The sequence below is a fragment of the Oncorhynchus keta genome, unplaced genomic scaffold (genome assembly GCF_023373465.1).
Source record: "Oncorhynchus keta strain PuntledgeMale-10-30-2019 unplaced genomic scaffold, Oket_V2 Un_scaffold_1378_pilon_pilon, whole genome shotgun sequence".
Taxonomy (NCBI): Eukaryota; Metazoa; Chordata; class Actinopteri; order Salmoniformes; family Salmonidae; genus Oncorhynchus; species Oncorhynchus keta.
In genome coordinates, this window is record NW_026290776.1 from 218,726 (window position 1) to 240,228 (window position 21,503).

The 21,503-nt window shown below is 50.5% G+C and overlaps 1 protein-coding gene across 13 annotated transcripts in view; it reads right to left on the minus strand.

Moving 5' to 3' along the window:
* The window catches only part of ccdc33 (coiled-coil domain containing 33), a 51,798-nt gene that overhangs the window by 28,595 nt on the left and 1,700 nt on the right, over positions 1-21,503 (minus strand). For 12 of the 13 annotated variants that reach the window (XM_052513688.1, XM_052513691.1, XM_052513689.1 and 9 more), the window contains exons 2-4: positions 20,684-20,829; positions 20,504-20,543; positions 4,667-4,862 (exon numbers count right to left, since the gene is read on the minus strand). In XM_052513688.1, the coding sequence (XP_052369648.1) occupies positions 4,667-4,862; positions 20,504-20,543; positions 20,684-20,829 (382 nt within the window). The remainder of the gene's footprint in view (positions 1-4,666; positions 4,863-20,503; positions 20,544-20,683; positions 20,830-21,503) is intronic. The other variant, XM_052513679.1, reaches the window with a different exon arrangement.

The window sequence follows — 21,503 nt, forward strand, 5'->3', positions numbered from 1 at the left end:
TAGCTGCTGCCTTGGCAGGAACTAATGGGGATCCGTAATAAACCCCAGGAAGAGTAGCTGCTGCCTCTGCAGGAACTAATGGGGATCCATAATAAACCCCAGGAAGAGTAGCTGCTGCCTTGGCAGGTACTCATGGGGATCCATAATAAACCCCAGAAATAGCTGCTGCCTTGGCAGGAACTCATGGGGATACATAATAAACCCCAGGAAGAGTAGCTGCTGCATTGGCAGGAACTAATGGGGATCCATAATAAACCCCAGGAAGAGTAGCTGCTGCCTCGGCAGGAACTAATGGGGATCCATAATAAACCCCAGGAAGAGTAGCTGCTGCCTCGGCAGGAACTAATGGGGATCCGTAATAAACCCCAGGAAGAGTAGCTGCTGCCTCGGCAGGAACTAATGGGGATCCGTAATAAACCCCAGGAAGAGTAGCTGCTGCCTCTGCAGGAACTAATGGGGATCCGTAATAAACCCCAGGAAGAGTAGCTGCTGCCTCGGCAGGAACTAATGGGGATCCGTAATAAATCCCAGGAAGAGTAGCTGCTGCCTTGCAGGAACTAATGGGGATCCGTAATAAACCCCAGGAAGAGTAGCTGCTGCCTTGGCAGGAACTAATGGGGATCCGTAATAAACCCCAGGAAGAGTAGCTGCTGCCTCGGCAGGAACTAATGGGGATCCATAATAAACCCCAGGAAGAGTAGCTGCTGCCTTGGCAGGTACTAATGGGGATCCATAATAAACCCCAGGAAGAGTAGCTGCTGCCTTGGCAGGAACTAATGGGGATCCATAATAAACCCCAGGAAGAGTAGCTGCTGCCTTGGCAGGAACTAATGGGGATCCATAATAAACCCCAGGAAGAGTAGCTGCTGCCTTGGCAGGAACTAATGGGGATCCATAATAAACCCCAGGAAGAGTAGCTGCTGCCTCGGCAGGAACTAATGGGGATCGTAATAAACCCCAGGAAGAGTAGCTGCTGCCTCGGCAGGAACTAATGGGGATCCGTAATAAACCCCAGGAAGAGTAGCTGCTGCCTCGGCAGGAACTAATGGGGATCCGTAATAAACCCCAGGAAGAGTAGCTGCTGCCTCGGCAGGAACTAATGGGGATCCGTAATAAACCCCAGGAAGAGTAGCTGCTGCCTCGGCAGGAACTAATGGGGATCCATAATAAACCCCAGGAAGAGTAGCTGCTGCCTCTGCAGGAACTAATGGGGATCGTAATAAACCCCAGGAAGAGTAGCTGCTGCCTCGGCAGGAACTAATGGGGATCCATAATAAACCCCAGGAAGAGTAGCTGCTGCCTCGGCAGGAACTAATGGGGATCCGTAATAAACCCCAGGAAGAGTAGCTGCTGCCTCGGCAGGAACTAATGGGGATCCGTAATATACCCCAGGAAGAGTAGCTGCTGCCTCTGCAGGAACTAATGGGGATCCGTAATAAACCCCAGGAAGAGTAGCTGCTGCCTTGGCGGGAACTAATGGGGATCCTGTAAATAATAAACCCAGGAAGAGTAGCTGCTGCCTTGGCAGGAACTAATGGGGATCCATAATAAACCCCAGGAAGAGTAGCTGCTGCCTTGGCAGGAACTCATGGGGATCCATAATAAACCCCAGGAAAGAGTAGCTGCTGCCTTGGCAGGAACTCAAACAGCCATGACAAGGTGGGATATCTTTCATGGGGATACATAATAAACCCCAGGAAGAGTAGCTGCTGCCTTGGCAGGAACTAATGGGGATCCATAATAAACCCCAGGAAGAGTAGCTGCTGCCTCGGCAGGAACTAATGGGGATCCGTAATAAACCCCAGGAAGAGTAGCTGCTGCCTCAGGAACTAATGGGGATCCGTAATAAACCCCAGGAAGAGTAGCTGCTGCCTCGGCAGGAACTAATGGGGATCCGTAATAAACCCCAGGAAGAGTAGCTGCTGCCTCGGCAGGAACTAATGGGGATCCGTAATAAATCCCAGGAAGAGTAGCTGCTGCCTTGGCAGGAACTAATGGGGATCCATAATAAACCCCAGGAAGAGTAGCTGCTGCCTTGGCAGGTACTCATGGGGATCCATAATAAACCCCAGAATAGTAGCTGCTGCCTTGGCAGGAACTCATGGGGATCCGTAATAAACCCCAGGAAGAGTAGCTGCTGCCTCGGCAGGAACTAATGGGGATCCGTAATAAACCCCAGGAAGAGTAGCTGCTGCCTCTGCAGGAACTAATGGGGATCCGTAATAAACCCCAGGAAGAGTAGCTGCTGCCTCGGCAGGAACTAATGGGGATCCGTAATAAACCCCAGGAAGAGTAGCTGCTGCCTCGGCAGGAACTAATGGGGATCCGTAATAAACCCCAGGAAGAGTAGCTGCTGCCTCGGCAGGAACTAATGGGGATCCGTAATAAACCCCAGGAAGAGTAGCTGCTGCCTCGGCAGGAACTAATGGGGATCCGTAATAAACCCCAGGAAGAGTAGCTGCTGCCTCGGCAGGAACTAATGGGGATCCGTAATAAATCCCAGGAAGAGTAGCTGCTGCCTTGGCAGGAACTAATGGGGATCCATAATAAACCCCAGGAAGAGTAGCTGCTGCCTTGGCAGGTACTCATGGGGATCCATAATAAACCCCAGAAATAGTAGCTGCTGCCTTGGCAGGAACTCATGGGGATACATAATAAACCCCAGGAAGAGTAGCTGCTGCATTGGCAGGAACTAATGGGGATCCATAATAAACCCCAGGAAGAGTAGCTGCTGCCTCGGCAGGAACTAATGGGGATCCGTAATAAACCCCAGGACGAGTAGCTGCTGCCTCGGCAGGAACTAATGGGGATCCATAATAAATACAAATAGAAAAACAGCGAGATTTTAGAAAACAGATCGCTAGAACACATTCACCCAAAGACACAAAAATCACCTGAATGGACCACGGGAGTTCTCTTACTTATTTGGAAACTTCCTATTGATCAAACAGCCATGACAAGTAAATTACACATCAACAACAACAACAACAACACCAACAACTAATGACAGACATGATGAGCTCAAATCGAATTAGGGAACATTAGATAAACTTTTTGAGCTCGTTGGCCGTCAACATTGAATCAAATCAACGTTTATTTGATTTGAAATGAAGGGGAGTAGTAGCCCGCTCGTCATTCTGCAGCTATAGATATTCTGATTGTCTGTTCGTTTCAGATCTGGAAAGTAGTTAAAACGCTGTCAGTTCCACTTTAACATTCAAAAGCAACAGGACAAATCTGCTGTTTGATCTGAAGTAGCAGTTTCAAAGGCTTCCTAAAGCCGGACAGAATTCAACTAAATGTCAAGACTGAGAAGCACAGTACAAAAAATACTGAATAAAATCCTTATTATCTTGTCAGCCCACTGACTGAACAATTGACTGACTGCTACGCAAACTACTTCTCTATGTGTGAATGCACAAATATAACGCACTATATAGGGAATAGGGTGCCATTTGGGATAGGGAATAGGGTGCCATTTGGGATAGGGAATAGAGCTCTGTGTTTGTGCTTTGATGGCCTCAGACAGTCTTTTGAAGAATCCCTCAGTGATGTGTGTGTGTGTGTGTGTGTGTGTGTGTGTGTGTGTGTGTGTGTGTGTGTGTGTGTGTGTGTGTGTGTGTGTGTGTGTGTGTGTGTGTGTGTGTGTGTGTGTGTGTGTGTGTGGTGTGTGTGTGTGTGTGTGTGTGTGTGTGTGTGTGTGTGTGTGTGTGTGTGTGTGTGTGTGAGTGTGTGAGTGTGTGTGAGTGTGAGTGTGAGTGTGAGTGTGTGTGTGTGAGTGTGAGTGTGAGTGTGTGTGTGTGTGTGTGTGTGTGTGTGTGTGTGTGTGTGTGTGAGTGTGAGTGTGAGTGTGTGAGTGTGAGTGTGTGTGTGTGTGTGTGAGTGTGTGTGTGTGTGTGTGTGTGTGTGTGTGTGTGTGTGTGTGTGTGTGTGTGTGTGTGTGTGTGTGTGTTGTGTGTGTGTGTTTGTGTGTGCGTGCGTGCGTGCGTGCGTGAGTGTGTGCGTGCGTGCGTACGTGCGTGCGTGCGTGCGTGCGTGCGTGTGTGTGTGTGTGTGTGTGTGTGTGTGTGTGTGTGTGTGTGTGTGTGTGTGTGTGTGTGTGTGTGTGGACTTCCAGTCAGTCGTCCTTTGGTTACAGACTGTCCTTCAGATGATAAGCACAGCGGCTGGCCATCCCTTATCAAAACCCAGGCCCAGACTAGTGTGTGTGTGTGTGTGTGTGTGCGTGCATGCGTGTGTGTGTGTGCGAGTGTGTGTGTGTACGTCAGTGAGCTTATCAGAGCCCTGACAGGATAATAAGGATTAGCAACAACAGACAGACCCACAGAGGATCAGTTTACCTCACAACTTCAGGACAAAATTAAACTTTAACAACTTCTCAAGAAATGAACCTGTCTGCTGCCATGACAACCAGAAGTTACAGTTGGCTGGAAAAGTAAACTTTCTTGGCACCCACATCAAGAAACAATTATACGGGGCTATTTCCTGTACATTGGGACCAGTTGCTGGATTGAAGAGGAGAGATTATATCCAAGTGCAGAGGGAAGTTGGGGAGATATGGGGGGACAGAGAAACAGGCAGGGGGGGGACAGAGAAACAGGCAGGGGGGGGACAGAGATATTGTGATTCATTTACATGGTATTATTATGTAACAAAAACGGTGTACCTATCCGGTCAGCGATCTCCGCCTTGGTCATGACGTCTACATCAGTATCGTCCAATAGGTGGCGCCCTAGGTCCTGGTGCAGCGTGAGATCACTGCGGAGTTGGCTGTTGTCCGTCCCCAAGGTTACCACCTGGGTCCTAAGGGCTATGATGTCCTCCGCCATTTTACGCATCGCTGTTCGGTAGTTCTCCACTTCCTAGGGGGCAGAGAAACAGGCAGGGGGCAGAGAAACAGGTAGGGGGACAGAGAAACAGGCAGGGGGGACAGAGAAACAGGCAGGGGGACAGAGAAACAGGCAGGGGGCAGAGAAACAGGCAGGGAGGGGACAGAGAAACAGGCAGGGGGGGGCAGAGAAACAAGCAGGGGGGACAGAGAAACAGGCAGGGAGGGGACAGAGAAACAGGCAGGGGGGCAGAGAAACAGGCATGGAGGGACAGAGAAACAGGCAGGGGGACAGAGAAACAGGCAGGGAGGGACAGAGACACAGGCAGGGGGACAGAGAAACAGGCAGGAGGGGACAGAGAAACAGGCAGGGAGGGGACAGAGAAACAGGCAGGGGGGGGCAGAGAAACAGGCAGGGAGGGGACAGAGAAACAGGCAGGGGGGACAGAGAAACAGGCAGGGAGGGGACAGAGAAACAAGCAGGGGGACAGAGAAACAGGCAGGGGGGGGACAGAGAAACAGGCAGGGGGGGGACAGAGAAACAGGCAGGGGGGGCAGAGAAACAGGCAGGAGGGGACAGAGAAACAGGCGGGGGGACAGAGAAACAGGCAGGGAGGGGACAGAGAAATAAGCAGGGGGACAGAGAAACAGGCAGGGGGACAGAGAAACAAGCAGGGGGACAGAGAAACAGGCAGGGGGGCAGAGAAACAGGCAGGGGGCAGAGAAACAGGCAGGGGGCAGAGAAACAGGCAGGGGGGACAGAGAAACAGGCAGGGGGCAGAGAAACAGGCAGGGGGACAGAGAAACAGGCAGGGGGACAGCGAAACAGGCAGGGGGACAGAGAAACAAGCAGGGGGCAGAGAAACAGGCAGGGGGACAGAGAAACAGGCAGGGGGACAGAGAAACAGGCAGGGGGACAGAGAAACAGGCAGGGGGGGGGACAGAGAAACAGGCAGGGGGGCAGAGAAACAGGCAGGGGGGACAGAGAAACAAGCAGGGGGGACAGAGAAACAGGCAGGGGGGACAGAGAAACAGGCAGGGGGGGGCAGAGAAACAGGCAGGGGGGACAGAGAAACAGGCAGGGGGACAGAGAAACAGGCAGGGGGGGACAGAGAAACAGGCAGGGGGGACAGAGAAACAGGCAGGGGGGACAGAGAAACAGGCAGGGGGGCAGAGAAACAGGCAGGGGGGACAGAGAAACAGGCAGGGGAGTTGAGAAACAGGCAGGGGGACAGAGAAACAAGCAGGGGGACAGAGAAACAGGCAGGGGAAGAGAAACAGGCAGGGGGGACAGAGAAACAGGCAGGGGGACAGAGAAACAAGCAGGGGGTCAGAGAAACAGGCAGGGGGGACAGAGAAACAGGCAGGGGGACAGAGAAACAAGCAGGGGTCAGAGAAACAAGCAGGGGGACAGAGAAACAGGCAGGGGGGGACAGACAAACAGGCAGGTGGGGGACAGAGAAACAGGCAGGGGGAGAGAGAAACAGGCAGGGGGACAGAGAAACAGGCAGGGGGACAGAGAAACAAGCAGGGGGACAGAGAAACAAGCAGGGGGACAGAGAAACAGGCAGGGGGACAGAGAAACAGGCAGGGGGACAGAGAAACAGGCAGGGGGGGGACAGAGAAACAGGCAGGGGGGACAGAGAAACAGGCAGGGGGGCAGAGAAACAGGCAGGGGGACAGAAAAACAAGCAGGGGGACAGAGAAACAGGCAGGGGGGCAGAGAAACAGGCAGGGGGACAGAGAAACAGGCAGGGGGACAGAGAAACAGGCAGGGGGACAGAGAAACAGGCAGGGGGACAGAAAAACAAGCAGGGGGACAGAGAAACAGGCAGGGGGACAGAGAAACAGGCAGGGGACAGAGAAACAGGCAGGGGGCAGAGAAACAGGCAGGGGGACAGAGAAACAGGCAGGGGGACAGAGAAACAGGCAGCAGGGGGCAGAGAAACAGGCAGGGGGACAGAGAAACAGGCAGGGGGCAGAGAAACAGGCAGGGGGACAGAGAAACAGGCAGGGGGCAGAGAAACAGGCAGGGGACAGAGAAACAGGCAGGGGGACAGAGAAACAGGCAGGGGGGAGAGAAACAGGCAGGGGGACAGAGAAACAGGCAGGGGGACAGAGAAACAGGCAGGGGGACAGAGAAACAGGCAGGGGGACAGAGAAACAGGCAGGGGGACAGAGAAACAGGCAGGGGGGACAGAGAAACAGGCACGAGGGGGACAGAGAAACAGGCAGGGGGGACAGAGAAACAAGCAGGGGGACAGAGAAACAGGCAGGGGGGACAGAGAAACAGGCAGGGGGACAGAGAAACAGGCAGGGGGGACAGACAAACAAGCAGGGGGACAGAGAAACAGGCAGGGGGACAGAGAAACAGGCAGGGGGACAGAGAAACAGGCAGGGGGACAGAGAAACAGGCAGGGGGGACAGACAAACAGGCAGGTGGGGGACAGAGAAACAGGCAGGGGGAGAGAGAAACAGGCAGGGGGGGACAGAAAAACAAGCAGGGGGACAGAGAAACAGGCAGGGGGACAGAGAAACAGGCAGGGGGACAGAGAAACAGGCAGGGGGACAGAGAAACAGGCAGGGGGGACAGAGAAACAGGCAGGGGGACAGAGAAACAGGCAGGGGGGACAGACAAACAGGCAGGTGGGGGGACAGAGAAACAGGCAGGGGGAGAGAGAAACAGGCAGGGGGACAGAAAAACAAGCAGGGGTGACAGAGAAACAGGCAGGGGGGACAGAGAAACAGGCAGGGGGGGACAGAGAAACAGGCAGGGGGGACAGAGAAACAGGCAGGGGGGACAGAGAAACAGGCAGGGGGGGGCAGAGAAACAGGCAGGGGGACAGAAAAACAAGCAGGGGGGACAGAGAAACAGGCAGGGGGCAGAGAAACAGGCAGGGGGACAGAGAAACAGGCAGGGGGACAGAGAAACAGGCAGGGGGACAGAGAAACAGGCAGGGGACAGAAAAACAAGCAGGGGGACAGAGAAACAGGCAGGGGGACAGAGAAACAGGCAGGGGGACAGAGAAACAGGCAGGGGGCAGAGAAACAGGCAGGGGGACAGAGAAACAGGCAGGGGGGGACAGAGAAACAGGCAGGGGGCAGAGAAACAGGCAGGGGGGACAGAGAAACAGGCAGGGGGCAGAGAAACAGGCAGGGGGACAGAGAAACAGGCAGGGGGCAGAGAAACAGGCAGGGGGACAGAGAAACAGGCAGGGGGACAGAGAAACAGGCAGGGGGAGAGAGAAACAGGCAGGGGGACAGAGAAACAGGCAGGGGGACAGAGAAACAGGCAGGGGGACAGAGAAACAGGCAGGGGGACAGAGAAACAGGCAGGGGGACAGAGAAACAGGCAGGGGGGACAGAGAAACAGGCACGAGGGGGCAGAGAAACAGGCAGGGGGACAGAGAAACAAGCAGGGGGACAGAGAAACAGGCAGGGGGACAGAGAAACAGGCAGGGGGACAGAAAAACAAGCAGGGGGACAGAGAAACAGGCAGGGGGACAGAGAAACAGGCAGGGGGGCAGAGAAACAGGCAGGGGGACAGAGAAACAGGCAGGGGGACAGAGAAACAGGCAGGGGGCAGAGAAACAGGCAGGGGGACAGAGAAACAGGCAGGGGGACAGAGAAACAGGCAGGGGGCAGAGAAACAGGCAGGGGGCAGAGAAACAGGCAGGGGGACAGAGAAACAGGCAGGGGGACAGAGAAACAGGCAGGGGGCAGAGAAACAGGCAGGGGGACAGAGAAACAGGCAGGGGGCAGAGAAACAGGCAGGGGGACAGAGAAACAGGCAGGGGGCAGAGAAACAGGCAGGGGGACAGAGAAACAGGCAGGGGGGGACAGAGAAACAGGCAGGGGGAGGAGAAACAGGCAGGGGGACAGAGAAACAGGCAGGGGGACAGAGAAACAGGCAGGGGGACAGAGAAACAGGCAGGGGGACAGAGAAACAGGCAGGGGGGACAGAGATACAGGCAGGGGGGGACAGAGAAACAGGCAGGAGGGGGCAGAGAAACAGGCAGGGAGGGGACAGAGAAACAAGCAGGGGGACAGAGAAACAGGCAGGGGGACAGAGAAACAGGCAGGGGGACAGAGAAACAGGCAGGGGGACAGAGAAACAGGCAGGGGGACAGAGAAACAGGCAGGGGGACAGAGAAACAGGCAGGGGGACAGAGAAACAGGCAGGGGGCAGAGAAACAGGCAGGGGGACAGAGAAACAGGCAGGGGGACAGAGAAACAGGCAGGGGGACAGAGAAACAGGCAGGGGGACAGAGAAACAGGCAGGGGGACAGAGAAACAGGCAGGGGGACAGAGAAACAGGCAGGGGGACAGAGAAACAGGCAGGGGTGACAGAGAAACAGGCAGGGGGACAGAGAAACAGGTAGGGGGACAGAGAAACAGGCAGGGGGCAGAGAAACAGGCAGGGGGACAGAGAAAGAGGCAGGGGGGCAGAGAAACAGGCAGGGGGACAGAGAAACAGGCAGGGGGGGACAGAGAAACAGGCAGGGGGACAGAGAAACCGACAGGGGGACAGAGAAACAGGCAGGGGGACAGAGAAACAGGCAGGGGGACAGAAAAACAGTCAGAGGGGGGCAAAGAAACAGGCAGGGGGACAGAGAAACAGGCATGGGGGGACAGAGAAACAGGCAGGGGGGCAGAGAAACAGGCAGGGGGCAGAGAAACAGGCAGGGGGACAGAGAAACCGGCAGGGGGACAGAGAAACAGGCAGGGGGACAGAGAAACAGGCAGGGGGACAGAGAAACAGGCAGGGGGGAAGAAGAGAAACAGGCAGGGGGGACAGAGAAACAGGCAGGGGGGACAGAGAAACAGGCAGGGGGACAGAGAAACAGGCAGGGAGGAGACAGAGAAACAGGCAGGGGGGACAGAGAAACAGGCAGGGAGGGGACAGAGAAACAGGCAGGGGGGACAGAGAAACAGGCAGGGAGGGACAGAGGTATAGTAGCAGGGATGACACCAACTCATCATCATAACTTTCAGATACTGTGATGTCAGCAGGGGTCTTCGGTTAGGAGCTAGAGAACAGGAAGCGGCGCAGGTCCTAATGCTCTACGACATCTGTAGAGAACAGGAAGCGGCGCAGGTCCTAATGCTCTACGACATCTGTAGAGAACAGGAAGCGGCGCAGGTCCTAATGCTCTACGACATCTGTAGAGAACAGGAAGCGGCGCAGGTCCTAATGCTCTACGACATCTGTAGAGAACAGGAAGCGGCGCAGGTCCTAATGCTCTACGACATCTGTAGAGAACAGGAAGCGGCGCAGGTCCTAATGCTCTACGACATCTGTAGAGAACAGGAAGCGGCGCAGGTCCTAATGCTCTACGACATCTGTAGATAACAGGAAGTGCCGCAGGTCCTAATGCTCTACGACATCTGTAGAGAACAGGAAGCGCCGCAGGTCCTAATGCTCTACGACATCTGTGGAAAACAGGAAGTGGCGCAGGTCCTAATGCTCTACGACATCTGTAGAGAACAGGAAGTGGCGCAGGTCCTAATGCTCTACGACATCTGTAGAGAACAGGAAGCGGCGCAGGTTCTAATGCTCTACGACATCTGTAGAGAACAGGAAGAGGCGCAGGTCCTAATGCTCTACGACATTTGTAGAGAACAGTAAGTGGCGCAGGTCCTAATGCTCTACGACATCTGTAGAGAACAGGAAGTGGCGCAGGTCCTAATGCTCCACGACATCTGTAGAGAACAGGAAGCGCCGCAGGTCCTAATGCTCTACGACATCTGTAGAGAACAGGAAGCGGCGCAGGTCCTACTGCTCTACGACATTTGTAGAGAACAGGAAGTGGCGCAGATCCTAATGCTCTACGACATCTGTAGAGAACAGGAAGCGCCGCAGGTCCTAATGCTCTACGACATCTGTAGAGAACAGGAAGCGCCGCAGGTCCTAATGCTCTACGACATCTGTAGAGAACAGGAAGCGGCGCAGGTCCTAATGCTCTACGACATCTGTAGATAACAGGAAGCGCCGCAAGTCCTAATGCTCTACGACATCTGTAGAGAACAGGAAGCGCCGCAGGTCCTAATGCTCTACGACATCTGTAGAGAACAGGAAGCGCCGCAGGTCCTAATGCTCTACGACATCTGTAGAGAACAGGAAGCGCCACAGGTTCTAATGCTCTACGACATCTGTAGAGAACAAGAAGCGCCGCAGGTCCTAATGCTCTACGACATCTGTAGAGAACAGGAGGTGGCGCAGGTCCTAATGCTCTACGACATCTGTAGAGAACAGGAAGCGGCGCAGGTCCTAATGCTATACGACATCTGTAGAGAACAGGAAGCGCCGCAGGTCCTAATGCTCTACGACATCTGTAGAGAACAGGAAGCGCCGCAGGTCCTAATGCTCTATGACATCTGTAGAGAACAGGAAGCAGCGCAGGTCCTAATACTCTACGACATCTGTAGAGAACAGGAAGCGGCGCAGGTCCTAATACTCTACGACATCTGTAGAGAACAGGAAGCGGCGCAGGTCCTAATACTCTACGACATCTGTAGAGAACAGGAAGCGCCGCAGGTCCTAATGCTCTACGACATCTGTAGAGAACAGGAAGCGGCGCAGGTCCTAATACTCTACGACATCTGTAGAGAACAGGAAGCGCCGCAGATCCTAATGCTCTACGACATCTGTAGAGAACAGGAAGCGGCGCAGATCCTAATGCTCTACGACATCTGTAGAGAACAGGAAGCGCCGCAGGTCCTAATGCTCTACGACATCTGTAGAGAACAGGAAGCGGCGCGGGTCCTAATACTCTACGACATCTGTAGAGAACAGGAAGCGCCGCAGGTCCTAATACTCTACTACATCTGTAGAGAACAGGAAGCGCCGCAGGTCCTAATACTCTACGACATCTGTAGAGAACAGGAAGCGCCGCAGGTCCTAATACTCTACGACATCTGTAGAGAACAGGAAGCGGCGCGGGTCCTAATACTCTACGACATCTGTAGAGAACAGGAAGCGCCGCAGGTCCTAATACTCTACTACATCTGTAGAGAACAGGAAGCGCCGCAGGTCCTAATACAGGCACCAAAAAAAGAACACGACTTCTCTTTTCCCACTAGCACTGACTTTCCTGGAAAATACTTTGTTGAGCGAAAATGTACTTGATACGATTGTGACATGTTGTTGTCTCACCTAGCTGTCTTAAAATTAACGCACTAATTGTAAATCTCTCTGGATTAGAGCTTCTGCTTAATGTCTAACGTGTACAAATGTGACAGCGTGTGTTTCCTGCATCAGGTAACCTATCGGTTATTTAGTGTAATCTAATTCACCACCACTAGATGTCTCTAGAGTCCCAGCATCTGCTTTCAGAGTGCAGCAGATCTAATGCATGGCTATGGGCCTGGCAGGACAACAAATCTGTCAGAGTTTCTGGTCTCACTGCACCAAACAAGATGAGCCAACCATCCCAGCTCCAGCAGAACCACGTGTTTTACAATTAGTCACAAGGCTCAATGTCTGCATAATTAATACTCCTAATTTCTCCAGGTTTCCATTTAATCTCTTTAGGTGTGAGATATGGTTGTTAGAAGGTTGTTCAGAGGACATGACAGAGGACTGGCTGGCTGGTTGGCAGGATGGCTGGCTGGCTGGCAAGGTGGCTGGCTGGCTGGAAGGATGGCTGGCTGGCTGGCTGGTTGGCTTGTTGGCAGGATGGCTGGCTGGCTGGCTGGCAAGATGCCTGGCTGGCTGGCTGGCTGGCAGGATGGCTGGTTGGCAGGATGGCTGGTTGGCAGGATGGCTGGCTGGCTGGTTGGCTGGTTGGCAGGATGGCTGGCTGGTTGGCAGGCTGGCTGGTTGGCAGGCTGGCTGGTTGGCTGGCTGGATGGCTGGCTGGATGGCTGGCTGGCTGGATGGCTGGCTGGCTGGATGGCTGGCTGGCTGGATGGCTGGCTGGCTGGCTGGCTGGCTGGCTGGCTGGCTGGATGGCTGGCTGGCTGGCTGGATGGCTGGCTGGATGGCTGGCTGAGGTACATTGTAACATAGTCCTCCCTGTTGTACCGCCACCCCTTAGTTCCAGCGTAAACATAAGACCCTGTCCTGCCTGATATCCAGGGAACCTGTCCTTTTACCATGGGAAAACAGCAGCGACACAGAGAGACGGCTCACATGGCAGGACACAATAGAATGATCCTTGTGCACCTCAGTTCACATGGCAAGCAGTCACACTGATGGACAGGCGTCAGTCGCGTTATAATCACCTTGTCGTTAAGTCTGAGCACGTTGAAAATCAGGATGGAACATGAAGTTTATCTTGAATAAAAACCTATTTTCCATCATGAATACCATCCATACAGCATAATGACTGGTCCATTCCATCATGAATACAATCCATACAGCATTATGACTGGTCCATTCCATCATGAATACCATCCATACAGCATTATGACTGGTCCATTCCATCATGAATACAATCCATACAGCATAATGACTGGTCCATTCCATCATGAATACCATCCATACAGCATAATGACTGGTCCATTCCATCATGAATACCATCCATACAGCATTATAACCACCTGTTACTGTTGACTGATCCATGCAGCATTATAACCACCTGTTACTGTTGACTGATCCATGCAGCATTATAACCACCTGCTACTGTTGACTGACCCATGCAGCATTATAACCACCTGTTACTGTTGACTGACCCATGCAGCATTATAACCACCTGTTACTGTTGACTGATCCATGCAGCATTATAACCACCTGCTACTGTTGACTGATCCATGCAGCATTATAACCACCTGTTACTGTTGACTGACCCATGCAGCATTATAACCACCTGTTACTGTTGACTGACCCATGCAGCATTATAACCACCTGTTACTGTTGACTGATCCATGCAGCATTATAACCACCTGCTACTGTTGACTGATCCATGCAGCATTATAACCACCTGCTACTGTTGACTGATCCATGCAGCATTATAACCACCTGTTACTGTTGACTGACCCATGCAGCATTATAACCACCTGCTACTGTTGACTGACCCATGCAGCATTATAACCACCTGTTACTGTTGACTGATCCATGCAGCATTATAACCACCTGTTACTGTTGACTGACCCATGCAGCATTATAACCACCTGTTACTGTTGACTGACCCATGCAGCATTATAACCACCTGCTACTGTTGACTGACCCATGCAGCATTATAACCACCTGCTACTGTTGACTGACCCATGCAGCATTATAACCACCTGTTACTGTTGACTGATCCATGCAGCATTATAACCACCTGTTACTGTTGACTGATCCATGCAGCATTATAACCACCTGCTACTGTTGACTGACCCATGCAGCATTATAACCACCTGTTCCTGTTGACTGACCCATGCAGCATTATAACCACCTACAGACTGCTACTGTTGACTGACCCATGCAGCATTATAACCACCTGTTACTGTTGACTGACCCATGCAGCATTATAACCACCTGCTACTGTTGACTGTGTCCATCAGTCAGGGTGTGTCCATCAGTCAGGGTGTGTCCATCAGTCAGGGTGTGTCTGTCAGTCAGGGTGTGTCTGTCAGTCAGGGTGTGTCTGTCAGTCAGGGTGTGTCCATCAGTCAGGGTGTGTCTGTCAGTCAGGGTGTGTCCATCAGTCAGGGTGTGTCCATCAGTCAGGGTGTGTCTGTCAGTCAGGGTGTGTCCGTCAGTCAGGGTGTGTCTGTCAGTCAGGGTGTGTCCATCAGTCAGGGTGTGTCCATCAGTCAGGGTGTGTCTGTCAGTCAGGGTGTGTCCATCAGTCAGGGTGTGTCCATCAGTCAGGGTGTGTCTGTCAGTCAGGGTGTGTCCATCAGTCAGGGTGTGTCTGTCAGTCAGGGTGTGTCCATCAGTCAGGGTGTGTCCATCAGTCAGGGTGTGTCCATCAGTCAGGGTGTGTCCATCAGTCAGGGTGTGTCTGTCAGTCAGGGTGTGTCCGTCAGTCAGGGTGTGTCTGTCAGTCAGGGTGTGTCCGTCAGTCAGGGTGTGTCTGTCAGTCAGGGTGTGTCCATCAGTCAGGGTGTGTCCATCAGTCAGGGTGTGTCCATCAGTCAGGGTGTGTCCATCAGTCAGGGTGTGTCCATCAGTCAGGGTGTGTCCATCAGTCAGGGTGTGTCCATCAGTCAGGGGGTTTGTAAAGAGCTGTATAGTATAGTTGCTGGGAGGTAGAGGGGGGACTCAGATTCCAATCTAGGGCGGTGTGGTTATAGGCAGGGTTTGGGAGGAGGAGGAAGGAGTATGGGGAGAGGAGGAGGAGGAGGAAGGAGTATGGGGAGAGGAGGAGGAGGAAGCAGAATGGGGAGAGGTGGAGGAGGAAGGAGTATGGGGAGAGGAGGAGGAGGAAGGAGTATGGGGAGAGGAGGAGGAGGAAGCAGAATGGGGAGAGGTGGAGGAGGAAGGAGTATGGGGAGAGGAGGAGGAGGAGGAGGATGAAGGAGTATGGGCAGGGGAGGAGGAGGAGGAGGAGGAGGAAGAGGAGGAGGAGGAGGAGGAGGAGGAGGAGGAGGAGCAGGAAAGTGTATGGGGAGAGAAGAGGAGGAAGGAGGAGTATGGGGAGAGGAGGAGGAGGAAGGAGTATGGGGAGAGAATGAGGGAGGACGAAGGAGGGGTATGGGGAGAGGAGGAGGAGGAAGGTGTATGGGGAGAGGATGAGGAGGAAGGAGTATTGGGAGAAGAGGAGGAGGAAGGAGTATTGGGAGAGGAGGAGGAGGAAGGAGTATTGGGAGAGGAGGAGGGAGTATTGGGAGAGGAGGAGGAGGAAGGAGTATTGGGAGAGGAGGAGGAGGAAGGACTATTGGGAGAGGAGGAGGAGGAAGGAGTATTAGGAAAAGAGGAGGAGGAAGGAGTATTGGGAGAGGAGGAGGGAGTATTGGGAGAGGAGGAGGAGGAAGGAGTATTGGGAGAGGAGGAGGAAGGACTATTGGGAGAGGAGGAGGAGGAAGGAGTATTAGGAAAAGAGGAGGAGGAAGGAGTATGGGGAGAGGAGGAGGAAGGAGTATGGGGAGAGGAGGAGGAGGAAGGAGTATTGGGAGAGGAGGAAGAGGAAGGAGTATGGGGAGAGGACGAGGAAGGAGTATGGGGAGAGGAGGAGGAGGAAGGAGTATTGGGAGAGGAGGAGGAGGAGGGAGTGGTTGGGTGGTAGTAGCCCCCTGAGACCTGGGGATGAAATTGAGCGTCTAATTGAAAGGGCACAAAGTGACAATCATATGACTGCAGATGAGACAGGGGACGGGCGGAGGCTCACCAGGGGGTTTGGGGTACGGGGATGGGAGACGGGGAGATGACGAGAGAGTGAGGGAGGGCTGTGATGGGGGAGCAAGGGGATATAGTGGGAGGGAGGAGTGGATGAGGGGGTCCTGTGATGAGAAGTGTGTGAGGGGGTCTCTCCCTCCCCTCTCTCCCTCTCCCTTCTCTCCTTCTGCTTTGAAGACACAACAGGATGGAGGCCTCACTGAAGCACTCCTCCCTGTCGCTCCAGGACAATCACATCACAAACAGATGGCAGTCAGCTCGCTCCCTGGGAGGCTATATGATGAAAGGGTGTGTGTGTGTGTGTGTGTGTGTGTGTGTGTGTGTGTGTGTGTGTGTGTGTGTGTGTGTGTGTGTGTGTGTGTGTGCTGGTATGAACATAAGGGTAAAGGTATTACAAAGGCAACATATTCTTTACAACTAATGTTTTAAAGTATAATAACGTGCCGATCGGAGTATAGATACTGATCAATCATGTTGGTTTTAGACCCATTTAGCCTGGGTTTAAATTAAGAGTACAGAATGAGGCCAACAGCATGATTGATCAGTCTCCTCGTTACTAAGACATATGACTAGAGTATAGAATGAGGCCAACAGCATGATTGATCAGTCTCCTCGTTACTAAGACATATGACTAGAGTATAGAATGAGGCCAACAGCATGATTGATCAGTCTCCTCGTTACTAAGACATATGACTAGAGTATAGAATGAGACCAACAACATGATTGATCAGTCTCCTCGTTACTAAGACATATGACTAGAGTATAGAATGAGGCCAACAGCATGATTGATCAGTCTCCTCGTTACTAAGACATATGACTAGAGTATAGAATGAGACCAACAGCATGATTGATCAGTCTCCTCGTTACTAAGACATATGACTAGAGTATAGAATGAGACCAACAGCATGATTGATCAGTCTCCTCGTTACTAAGACATATGACTAGAGTATAGAATGAGACCAACAGCATGATTGATCAGTCTCCTCGTTACTAAGACATATGACTAGAGTATAGAATGAGACCAACAGCATGATTGATCAGTCTCCTCGTTACTAAGACATATGACTAGAGTATAGAATGAGGCCAACAGCATGATTGATCAGTCTCCTCGTTACTAAGACATATGACTAGAGTATAGAATGAGACCAACAACATGATTGATCAGTCTCCTCGTTACTAAGACATATGACTAGAGTATAGAATGAGACCAACAGCATGATTGATCAGTCTCCTCGTTACTAAGACATATGACTAGAGTATAGAATGAGACCAACAGCATGATTGATCAGTCTCCTCGTTACTAAGACATATGACTAGAGTATAGAATGAGGCCAACAGCATGATTGATCAGTCTCCTCGTTACTAAGACATATGACTAGAGTATAGAATGAGACCAACAGCATGATTGATCAGTCTCCTCGTTACTAAGACATATGACTAGAGTATAGAATGAGGCCAACAGCATGATTGATCAGTCTCCTCGTTACTAAGACATATGACTAGAGTATAGAATGAGACCAACAGCATGATTGATCAGTCTCCTCGTTACTAAGACATATGACTAGAGTATAGAATGAGGCCAACAGCATGATTGATCAGTCTCCTCGTTACTAAGACATATGACTAGAGTATAGAATGAGACCAACAGCATGATTGATCAGTCTCCTCGTTACTAAGACATATGACTAGAGTATAGAATGAGACCAACAGCATGATTGATCAGTCTCCTCGTTACTAAGACATATGACTAGAGTATAGAATGAGACCAACAGCATGATTGATCAGTCTCCTCGTTACTAAGACATATGACTAGAGTATAGAATGAGACCAACAGCATGATTGATCAGTCTCCTCGTTACTAAGACATATGACTAGAGTATAGAATGAGGCCAACAGCATGATTGATCAGTCTCCTCGTTACTAAGACATATGACTAGAGTATAGAATGAGACCAACAGCATGATTGATCAGTCTCCTCGTTACTAAGACATATGACTAGAGTATAGAATGAGGTCAACAGCATGATTGATCAGTCTCCTCGTTTACTAAGACATATGACTAGAGTATAGAATGAGGCCAACAGCATGATTGATCAGTCTCCTCGTTACTAAGACATATGACTAGAGTATAGAATGAGACCAACAGCATGATTGATCAGTCTCCTCGTTACTAAGACATATGACTAGAGTATAGAATGAGACCAACAACATGATTGATCAGTCTCCTCGTTACTAAGACATATGACTAGAGTATAGAATGAGACCAACAACATGATTGATCAGTCTCCTCGTTACTAAGACATATGACTAGAGTATAGAATGAGACCAACAACATGATTGATCAGTCTCCTCGTTACTAAGACATATGACTAGAGTATAGAATGAGACCAACAGCATGATTGATCAGTCTCCTCGTTACTAAGACATATGACTAGAGTATAGAATGAGGCCATCAGCATGATTGATCAGTCTCCTCGTTACTAAGACATATGACTAGAGTATAGAATGAGGCCAACAGCATGATTGATCAGTCTCCTCGTTACTAAGACATATGACTAGAGTATAGAATGAGACCAACAACATGATTGATCAGTCTCCTCGTTACTAAGACATATGACTAGAGTATAGAATGAGGCCAACAGCATGATTGATCAGTCTCCTCGTTACTAAGACATATGACTAGAGTATAGAATGAGGCCAACAGCATGATTGATCAGTCTCCTCGTTACTAAGACATATGACTAGAGTATAGAATGAGGCCAACAGCATGATTGATCAGTCTCCTCGTTACTAAGACATATGACTAGAGTATAGAATGAGACCAACAACATGATTGATCAGTCTCCTCGTTACTAAGACATATGACTAGAGTATAGAATGAGACCAACAACATGATTGATCAGTCTCCTCGTTACTAAGACATATGACTAGAGTATAGAATGAGACCAACAGCATGATTGATCAGACTCCTCGTTACTAAGACATATGACTAGAGTATAGAATGAGACCAACAACATGATTGATCAGTCTCCTCGTTACTAAGACATATGACTAGAGTATAGAATGAGACCAACAACATGATTGATCAGTCTCCTCGTTACTAAGACATATGACTAGAGTATAGAATGAGACCAACAACATGATTGATCAGTCTCCTCGTTACTAAGACATATGACTAGAGTATAGAATGAGACCAACAGCATGATTGATCAGTCTCCTCGTTACTAAGACATATGACTAGAGTATAGAATGAGACCAACAACATGATTGATCAGTCTCCTCGTTACTAAGACATATGACTAGAGTATAGAATGAGACCAACAACATGATTGATCAGTCTCCTCGTTACTAAGACATATGACTAGAGTATAGAATGAGACCAACAGCATGATTGATCAGTCTCCTCGTTACTAAGACATATGACTAGAGTATAGAATGAGGCCAACAGCATGATTGATCAGTCTCCTCGTTACTAAGACATATGACTAGAGTATAGAATGAGACCAACAACATGATTGATCAGTCTCCTCGTTACTAAGACATATGACTAGAGTATAGAATGAGGCCAACAACATGATTGATCAGTCTCCTCGTTACTAAGACATATGACTAGAGTATAGAATGAGACCAACAACATGATTGATCAGTCTCCTCGTTACTAAGACATATGACTAGAGTATAGAATGAGGCCAACAGCATGATTGATCAGTCTCCTCGTTACTAAGACATATGACTAGAGTATAGAATGAGACCAACAGCATGAGTTTTGATGCCATTAACACCTCGTCCGCTCGCACCAGAAGGTGTCTCATCAACATGTTTTTCTCTCTAGTAGTTCAGACACACAGATAAATGTTCAACTATTCTATCGGCAGCCATGTTGATCTCATTGGAGGAGCTATACACCATTTCAGACTTTCTGAATCCCACAGCCTCCAGTGTCCCTGTGGGCTCCCTCAACAAGCCTCCCCGTGGATCGCCTAGTTGGCCTTTCAGTCTTCGTTCTTCCCTGAATAACTAACCAGCACACAGACACCGAAGTCTCTTGTCAGCCTAGGGGTTTTTACCATCTGCAAACCAGCTTCCTAGTTCTACGCCAGGGGCCAGAGACAAGGGTTGTCTCTCAGACACAGAGGATTTCAGAGGAGAGTCAGGCAACCAGCTTCCTAGTTCTACACCAGGGGCCAGAGACAAGGGTTGTCTCTCAGACACAGAGGATTTCAGAGGAGAGTCAGGCAACCAGCTTCCTAGTTCTACGCCAGGGGCCAGAGACGAGGGTTGTCTCTCAGACACAGAGGATTTCAGAGGAGAGTCAGGCAACCAGCCCAGTGGCACATCTCTCACTCCTCATTGAGGACCGGTCAAGTGATTTTGAAGAGTGGTTTGTGAGGGTATAGATGCTTTACTCACTTTGCTTTGAAGGTCATCCTCAAAGTCAGGGAGAGGAGCTCTGATGATAGGGAAAGGAAAAAACATTTTGATGATCATCAAAATACAATACTCAGCTACAAATGAATATTTGGTGACCATTGTACCGCTACGTATCAATATTAAAGACCATTTTGACAAACTGTGTCACAGGGGTATTACCTTTTGTGTGGAGTGTGTTTCTGATACGTCTGGTTGATATGTCTGTTGCCCTGTGACTCCTCTGTTTCCCCAGCTGGAGCTGTAGTGGTGTTGTCTGAGAGGATCCGGGCCAGGGCATCGTATGACGGTAGACTGAGACCATCCTTCTGGGGAAAGAAAGAAGAAAGAAAATCACGTTGTTCTGAACTTGAACCATCAGTAAGTATTCATACCCCTTTTCCAATGTTTGTTTCATTCATTCAGTGAGGAGAGAGAGTGATGCATTTAGCGCCTGGCCGGGTACTTCAAAAGTCTGACAACTGAACAGTGAAAAATACAAACATTTAGGAAAAGTCGGGAAAGGAGCAGGACATCATTTTTTTAGGGGGGGGGGGTTAATTTACTAAATCAAAAGTCAGTGGCCGTTGGCCTAAGGCGGTTCTAGTGTTAAATATTTTTTGTCACACAATTACACACAATACCCCATAATGACAAGGTAAAAGCATGTTTTTATAAATGTATTGAAAATGAAATACAGAAATATCTAATTTACGTAAGTATTCACAGCCCTGAGTCAATATATGTTAGAATCGCCTTTGGCAGTGATTACAGCTGTGAGTCTTTCTGGGTAAGTCTCTAAGAGTGATTACAGCTGTGAGTCTTTCTGGGTAAGTCTCTAAGAGTGATTACAGCTGTGAGTCTTTCTGGGTAAGTCTCTAAGAGTGATTACAGCTGTGAGTCTTTCTGGGTAAGTCTCTAAGAGTGATTACAGCTGTGAGTCTTTCTGGGTAAGTCTCTAAGAGTGATTACAGCTGTGAGTCTTTCTGGGTAAGTCTCTAAG